The sequence below is a fragment of the Cynoglossus semilaevis genome, chromosome 18, assembly GCF_000523025.1.
Source record: "Cynoglossus semilaevis isolate Cse_v1.0 chromosome 18, Cse_v1.0, whole genome shotgun sequence".
Classification (NCBI taxonomy): Eukaryota; Metazoa; Chordata; class Actinopteri; order Pleuronectiformes; family Cynoglossidae; genus Cynoglossus; species Cynoglossus semilaevis.
In genome coordinates, this window is record NC_024324.1 from 10,712,257 (window position 1) to 10,720,915 (window position 8,659).

The 8,659-nt window shown below is 48.0% G+C and overlaps 1 protein-coding gene across 6 annotated transcripts in view; it reads right to left on the bottom strand.

The window, feature by feature from the left end:
- The window catches only part of jarid2b (jumonji and AT-rich interaction domain containing 2b), a 229,749-nt gene that overhangs the window by 10,193 nt on the left and 210,897 nt on the right, over nt 1-8,659 (bottom strand). For all 6 annotated transcript variants that reach the window (XM_017041062.2, XM_025065065.1, XM_017041065.2 and 3 more), the window contains 7 exons: nt 3,749-5,177; nt 2,601-3,157; nt 1,485-1,577; nt 1,283-1,401; nt 942-1,012; nt 736-850; nt 520-625 (listed from right to left, as the gene is read on the bottom strand). In XM_017041062.2, coding sequence (XP_016896551.1) covers nt 520-625; nt 736-850; nt 942-1,012; nt 1,283-1,401; nt 1,485-1,577; nt 2,601-3,157; nt 3,749-5,177 — 2,490 coding nt within the window. The remainder of the gene's footprint in view (nt 1-519; nt 626-735; nt 851-941; nt 1,013-1,282; nt 1,402-1,484; nt 1,578-2,600; nt 3,158-3,748; nt 5,178-8,659) is intronic.

The window sequence follows — 8,659 nt, forward strand, 5'->3', positions numbered from 1 at the left end:
GAACAGGGGGAGCAGGGGGAGGTGAAAGGCTCAGTAAACACCTAAGTCAGAATAAAGAAGGGGACTTTGTTAATATTATTGTCAATGGTTATTGTTCTGTCCCTAGCTCAGACAGAAGAAGAGAGGAGTCTCCCCTCCCCAAGGGAAGACTCCTGTTTCCTCCTTCTAGGGAAGTAACTCCCCATGCTCCTCCTTGGAACAGGGGGAGGTAAAACAGGTGTTTTCACCTCCTTTTACTCCCCCAAAGGGAGACCCCCACTCTCACCTTCGAGAGGGAGGTGAAACAGAAGGTGTTTTCATCGCCCCCTTCAGGAGAGGAACTCTTACTATTTACTCTAACTTACTACTCCCCCCGCCCCTCCTTTGGACAAGGGGGGGAGGGGGGGGGGGCGGGGGGAGGTGAAAGGGGAGAGTAGGAGGGGGAGGAAAAGTAGAGGAGGTGTAGTAGGAGGTGAAGAAGGACGAGCGGCGGTGCTACCCATCTGTGCAGCTAAGAAATAATAAAAGTTTCTGTCTCACCATGATGTTTTTCTCCAACATTTCCAATCCTGGAGTGCCGTTGGCCTGAAGCAGAGTATGAACCACCTTGTCCAACTTAGCCTCGTTCTCAGCAGAAACAGAATACCTAGAGGAGGAGGAGGAGGAGGAGGAGAAGGTGGTAGGAGGAGTCAAACACAGTGAAACTCTCTGCTGGAGTCAGGGTTAGAGTGCACTGTCTGGACGTCCTCTACTCACCAAATGCAATCAGCACCAGTGTGTAAATAATCAATATATGGAAGGCGATTTTGGTCTCGAGACCAGCATGAGGTAGAAAAGACCATGCCAATGTTGAGCCAGGGAATGGTCACCCCTGAGGAGACGCAGCAGAGCAGGAGCAGAGGTGATGCAGACATATATTTTGGCCTAATTGTTAGATGTTTACACCTAGAGGAGGTTCTTACCAGGCACAGCACCCAGATGCCTCAGGATGGATCCAGAGTTATTGGGGAGGACAGTGAGGTTCCAGCCGTGTCTGAGGAGGAGAGATACAAAGTCTTTGATGTATTATCACAGAAGCTGAGAATACTACAACAGACCTTGGTTTAAAGCAGTGGTTCTCAATTTCTTAATTAATTTCTGTCACAGTACCCCTCCCCTTCCCCCCCCACCCACACAAATATAAATACTATTAAGAACCTGATAACATGTATCTGTACAAACCACTGTAGGATGACCTGGGTGACTGAGAATATCCACTCATATGTGTGAGAAGTACTGGTTGAAAGGTCAGAGTTGTCCTTACTTTGAAAATGGCTCTGACTTTCCTGTGGGGAAACCACTGCCGTGTGTGCTGGTGTCCACCTTCCCACAATGCACTGCCACGTGGCTGTCTCTCTGCTCCACGATCCTCCAGTACTCTTGCTACAGGGACAAAAACATTGCTCAGTTTAGCTGTGATTCTGTGTCACTGATTCGTGACGTCATCATGTGGAGGAGGTTCTCACCTCCACCTCAGCAGCCCCTGGTTCCTTGTTAAAGCACATGGTCATGGTATTACGGGCTATCCTGAAGAAATTAGTCAAAGACACGGATTTACCCTGGAGAGAAAAAAAGACATAAAACAACATCAGTTTCAGGAGAATCAGACCAAAACAACAGTTAACCTCCTAAGACTTCTCAGGACTTTTCTCTCTCTCTCTCTCTCTCATGGACCGCTCCATGTGGACATGTACATAGGTGAACATACAGGTGCTCTCTCTCTCAGTCAGCTGTCCACTCCTTCTGGACTCTCCTGCTGTGGAGGAGATCTGAAGGAGCCTGTAAACCTGTCTGTTGCTCCAGGTTAATCCCTGCTGAAGGAGCAGCCTGTGAACTCCTCATCCTCCCACTGACCAATCATCACGTCACCTTCTCTACTTTGGTGACAAAAGCTGCAGAGTAGTGAAAGAAAAGAAAATACTGCAGTAAAACTGTGTAGTACAGTAGAGTCTTTGTCAGCCTGGAGGAGCCGGTCAGTGAGGAGGAGCGGCTCTCATCAGAGGTAATTATCCCCTCAACGTGCACTTTGTTCTCTGGACACATCAGATGAAAGACGACCCTCCTCCCTCCATGACACAGGAGAGTGACAGGTCACGTTCAGGCAGACATGTTCTGGCAGCCTGGTGACAGTCATTCAACTGTCACATCACTGACAGGAGCCTCCTGCAGTGTCAGTGTCAGTGATGTCTGTGGTCAGGACTGAGTCATGCAGTGGGATCGAGGAACCGAGAGGAAAGAAGACATCACAAGGGGTCGCGTTCCAACCTCCATATGAAGTGTGAGGAGAATATGTTGGCTCTAGTACTGAGAGTAGTATCAGTACACGTTACAGTGTACGGATACTACTCTCAGACCATTATAATGTAGGCCTTGTATTCAACTGTGCAAAAGTTAACATTGGGCACATCCTCCAACCACACAGTGACTGACAACAGCAGCTAACCAGCAGCTAACCAACCACCAATCAAAGTGTTTCCTGATCAGTAACCTGTCCACCGTCTGTAGCTCCATCGTGCTCCTGCTGATGGTGCAGCCTCATTTAAAAGTTTAGATGTTAGCAGACAAACAGAACTGGTCCTCACCTTATAAATACATTTGTGCTGGTCGATGACAAAGCTCCTGTCCTCCTCCTGCTCCTGCTCCTGCTCCTGCTCCTCGTCATGATGCCTGTCCTCTTTGCCTTGTTTTTCCTGAGTGAAGAGCCGGCGTCGACCCGCTTTCACCTGAGCCTCCAGCTCCTTCAGATGGTGATACACTCCGTTGGTACGTTGTTGCCCCGCCGGCCCTCCCACAATCCCACCAGCCAGCCCGTTTTTGGGCTCGTAGCGCGGCAAGAGCAGAGCACCGGGTGCCGAAGAGTCCAAAAGACCCTCCAGCGGCCCCCGGCGGGACTCCAGGTCCTTTTTCTCCTGAATGACCTCAGTCTGCAGACGCAGACGCTCCTCGGCGCCGAGCGAGTCGTAGGAGAGAATGTATTGGAGGTACGCCTCCTGCAGCTTGGCCAGACGGTCCTGTGCCGACTTAGGGATGCACAGAAGGTCGGCCAACTTGGTCCACTTTTTCAGGTCCATCACCTGCTGCATGCCGCCCATGTCGTTGATGAGCTGGAAAAATCGTGACAGGTCCACTTCACAGCCCCCTGTGAGACGCAGGGAGACAGGAAACAGGTTCAGACACAGAGGTTGGTCCACTTCCTCTCATCTTAGACGAAGGACATAAATCAAATCAAGTCTCCCACTTATCCTGGGATTCTGCTGCTGAAGCTAATCATGCCATTACCTCCAGCCCAATCTGTTTCATTTGTAATGGCCTGTTGAGCAATCGACTCTCAAAATGATCTGAACTATAGCTGGCCACACACAGATACAAATGACTCTTAATGCACATCTGATCTGCTGGGCACAGGAGAGGGAGTCATTTGGAGGCCAGGCCTCCCGGCTGCAGGAGGCCGCTCCACAGTGACTCTCTGTCTGCCAGCTCTGTCTGGCCAACAGCCACAGTGCTCAGCTGTAGAACCACACAGACGCAGACACAGACATGATGGGGGGGGGGGGCTGTTGAGAATAGGTTAACCCTTATGGATCCAAAAAGCTGATCAGTTTCAGAGCTTTGGAAAAAAAACTGTTGACATTTTTTAACCAATAAATAAATAAATTTAAAACCCCTTCCTTTGGTCGTTCACAGTGTTTCTTGGTGAAGTGAAGTGTTTGTGTCTTTTTGATGTACTCACCAATGACGGGTGGCTCCTCCATGGTAATGCCCTGAGATTTGAGGTGTTTGCGGATGCAGGCTAACCGCTGTACGTTTGGACCCCAGCGCCGACCCAGCATATGGACTCTCTGCACCTGCGTAACAAAACGCATCTCCTCGCTCAGCTTGCACTCAGGCCGCCAGTCTGATGGAGGGACGACGCGGCACATGCCGGCGACCTCGGCCTGTTCCCTCACGGCATCCAAGTAAATCAGAGGGTCCAGGAACTCCCGCGGTGCCGGTCGGAAGACTGGGACGTCACCGAGAGCAACCCATCCCTCTGGCCTGCTCCTCTGGCGCTCCCATTCCTTCCCCTGTTCACGTTCTTTCTGGCGTGTCAACTCTTTCTCACGCTCCCACTCCTTGTCTCGCTCTGCGGACCGCGGCGGCGCCGGTTTGAGCTGTCCGGGGCTGTTATTTGACGTAAGCAGAGAGGCTGCGGTGGTGGAGGAGGTCTGCTGGGGGTCTGAGGTAGTGCTGGCACGATTGGAGTTCTGCAGGTGATTCTGGCCCACCGACGGAGAGGAGGAGGAAGAGTTCCGAGACCTGCTCTGCTGCTGTTGTGCTTGTCGTATCAACATCAGCTTGCCGGCCGATGCCCGCTTGGGTCGCTGGTTCACCAGCTCCATTTTGGCTGCTGGTGTAGAAGGAGGTGGAGTTTGTTGAGGAGGGGGAGTAGGAGGTGGGGTGACAGTTGGAGAGGGAGGTGATTCTGATTTATGTCCATTAGAAACTGGAGTAGTGGGTATGGAGGTGACCTGCGTGGGAATTTTCTCTTGATTGACAACTTTCTTGTTGCTGCTGCTGCGAGTCTCCAGAGGAGTGGGCTGAATCTTGGCCTTCTTGGCCTCAGTGCCAGTACTTTTGGCTTTCTGCTCAACAACACCGATCCCCACCGAGCTGAGCACAACCTCCAGACGCCTCTTAGAGTTTCGCAGCCCCTCTCTACCTGGACACTCACCCTGGCATTGCTTCTGTCCCACCTCCTTTGCCAGGCTGCTGTGCCGCTGCCCGTTTAGCCTCCCGTTGAGGCGTGCACCGGCAGCCACGTTGTGTAGCCCGTTGGATAGTAGCACCTGTTTGCGGGTTTTTGCATTGCTGTGGTGGGCTGACGCCACTGCTTTTCCTGAGTTGACCAGTCCGTTGCTGGCTGCTGACTGGCTGTGCTGATTGTGATTATTCGCTGACGTCGGTGCCGAGGCGGCGCTGTTGTGTTTGTTGCTGTTGCTGAGTTTGGTTTTCTTGCCCAGTTCTCTCTGTTTGGCTTTGGTGTAAGTGACGTGGCCCTTGGACACGGTGGCTGTGTACTTCTTCACAGTTTTGGATGGCAGCCGGAAGTCGCGGCCCTTTTTGGCAGCACCCACACCTTGTGCTGAGCCTGCCCGTGTCAACCCATTCACTTTGGAGACCTGGGAGAGAAGGAGACAAAGACAGGAGGAATTAGACCCAAAAATATAACCCTTAGAATCACAGTCAGAAAGAGTGAGATACACGTGTAGCTTGAAAACACAGTTTTAACTGTGTTAATATGTCCTGGAGTTCCAAACAGTCATCTCAGACTGTCCTCTGTCCTCTGTCCTCCATTGGTTATTCTTGTTCCGGTTGATTATTGTGAGCCACTGTGATGGTTTGGGTTTGCATTTCAGCTGGTGTTTATCTGATCATAAACTCAACTTCTTTGTTGCTAAATTAATTCGTATGAATTCACTAAAAGAAACTCAGGGCAGTAAAGAGTAAAGTAGTGATCCACTCACTCAAATACCAATAAAAACATGAAAGGATAAATATATTACTGTTGCAAATGTAATCTGTAATCACATATACCCACACACAAACATAATTACACGCTACAAATGTATAACAACATACAAAGGGCAGCAGCACACCCACGCTCTGAGAGGAGGAGGAGGAGGAGGTTTAACGGTCAAATGCCAGATCTGCAGTCAAACATTTGGACGACGCTATTTGTGGAAACCTTCACCATTCATTAGGAAAACACAAATCAACCGCCTGCATCGCTGAGTGTCAACGCGCACAACACGTCTCTGAACAAATCACAATGCAGATTAAAAAAAAACATGATGAAAACAACAGCAGAGACGGAAGATGCCAGATAAGGAGGTGTAGGAGGAAAAGCAGGAGTAAAGGTTGGCTCTGCGTTTTCTGTTAGCAGATGGCTGGACAGTATGAGGTAGGAGGTGGGGGCCGCTGATGTGGAATAAAACCCTCGACCACGCACATGGAACAGCCTTTCATATCTTTATTTAACTAGCTACCCTGTTAGCTTTAACTGCTAGCTTTGCTTCTTAACAGTAGACATTATATTGGATTATTTCATAGCTTGTTCCAGGAGAAACTCAACCAGTTGACCTTATAACTGTGCCTACAGCTCCCCCTATTGAGTAGGCCTGCATACGTGGCCTTCCAATTTAAATTAATTTATTCCCATCTCCTTGTTTTTTCTAACAGCATAATTCTTCCCTGCTCCTTCACATCTGTTTACTTCCTGTGCTGCCAAGATTCCTCCTCTCTCCCCCGTATCTCTCCCTCTGTGGTTCTCTTTTGATTTCTTGTCTTGTGTGAGAAAAAGTCCAGTCGAGTCAAAAGTTGGGTTTTTTTTTGTAAAGTTTCAGACTGGATTCTTTTTGCCAATACTTGAGCGGCCTCCGCTAGAGGTCAGGCGTTTGTTGGGAGATTATTTTCTTTTTCCAAACGTCTAAGTCATGCAGGGAGAAGCAGTGATAGTCAGACATATAAATGAGCTGCCGCCGAGCCCTGGTTGGAAATCTGCATCATTAATTTGTCTCACACACAGGCATCAATCAGGAAAATCTGTAAACATGCGAAATGAGGGATGATGGGAGAAACGGAGTTATCAATCACAGTCAGCCGCGCCACAGGAGGCAGGTGACAGGCAGCAAACTGACATGTTTGCCTTTGAAGGGTTCCCATGTCTCACACACACACAAACACACACACACACTCATCGAGTGTGTGTGTGTATGTGAGACATGGGAACCCATGTGAGTGGGTGTGCACAGAATGCCATGCACACAAATGCACCTTATTGTGTTTGTCTCAGGTGGTGGTGGAGCTGACACAAAGAGCGGACCATTATAAGATGGGTGGAGGGTGAAATATGGCCCTGGTCAGTCAATCACACACAACTACCTCTCACATCAATGACCACTAAAAGTAAAATTTGATTTATTTGCTATTCAACAACTGGACACCACCTGAGAAACAGACACATTTTCTGGTTTGATTCACCAATTATGACAATAAAGGAGCTCAAAGACTTTGTTTTGTCAAGGCACCTGAAGTAGATCAGAACTGGAGCAGCGTTTGTCCGAACCACCGCTATATTTATCCACTCACAGTTTGCTGACAAAGCGCTGAATATACAAGACAACCTGTTGTGACTATTCTGTACCACTAGAGGGCTCAGTGCACCAACCGACTGCCAGTTTGGCAGCATGGAACGCAGTCTTTAATTTTTTTTTTTATATTGCTGTGCTGTAAAAATAAGAGAGTGAAGGGAAAGGTATTGATAGAATCAGCAGGTGATGGAAGAGTGTGAGAGAAAAGAGTGGGATGGAAGGATGGCTGAAGATGACAGAGAGAAAGAAAGGACGATAGGCTGAAAATAGAAAAAAAAAACAGAATGAATTACAAGAAGACAAAAAGAGAAAAGAAAATAAGAAAAAATGTGGGAAAATATTCAAATACTTAAAATAAAGAATAAACAAGGAGAGGAAGAAAGGAGAGAGAAGTGAAAAAAGGAAAGAAATAAAGGGAGGAATTAGAAAAATAAATGAACAAAAAAAGAAATACAAAAAAGAAAGAAATTAAAGGACAATGAACAGAACAAGACAATGAAGCAAATGAAACACACACACACACACACACACACACACAGGCAGGCAGCCAGAGACGGTTCTGGAGTGGATTTCGGTCGCACGTGAGTGAGGCGGTGGGAGGGGGAGGGAGGAGGGTCTAGATGACATCATGTGTTGCTATAGCCCAGCTGAGGTCTGGCAGGAAATTTTTTTAAACAGGCAACATCTGCAGGAGCCGAGCATGAGGAGAACATGAGGAGAGAGGCTGAGAGATAGAAAGAGACAGAGCAGAGAGGCCGTCCAGAGGATAGAAGCAGACGGAGGGGCTTCAACCCTGGAGACGCCGACGGAGCCACGTAAATATATCAGTGTTAGAGCGACTGAACAATAAACTTCAATATAAAAACACATGTGGTCCCAGTCTGACATGGACCTGCTTTACACTGAAACAATCCTCTGTACCAGGGTCAGCGCAGCACCAGTCTGTCTGTCTGTCTGTCTGTCTGTCTGCTCTGGGGTGATACTGTCACTATGACCTGATGTAGATTAATCATGATTAATCAGGACGATTATTTATTTCTCTTTCTCTCTACCCCTCGCTCTATGTCTATTGGTCGGTGGGGTAAGGGGTTTGGAGAGAATAAAATAGAGATAATATAAAAATCTAAAAAAAATTGATGAATCCTGATTAGGATTCATCATGATTAATAGTCATATTTAATAGAGTTTTAATTATTACCTAGTTATTTATTACTTTTTAAATCAACTCTGATTGTCACTCTGCCACATGGTAACAAATGATACAATTAGAGGTAATTAAAGGTGTTCAGTGAAGCACACCTGAGTCAGCTGACCACATCAACCTATAGAAACACATCCAGTACGACCCAGTCAGAGCAGAGGACAACTTCAACAACACTCTGTTGATAATCTGGAATGCATTTCACAGCGTGGTAGCTACCAACAAACCCATCACATGTTTTCATCAATCCCTCTATTGAAAATATTTGCTGCCAGAACATCTCGATGCATGGAGGGGCTTGGAGGGGGGG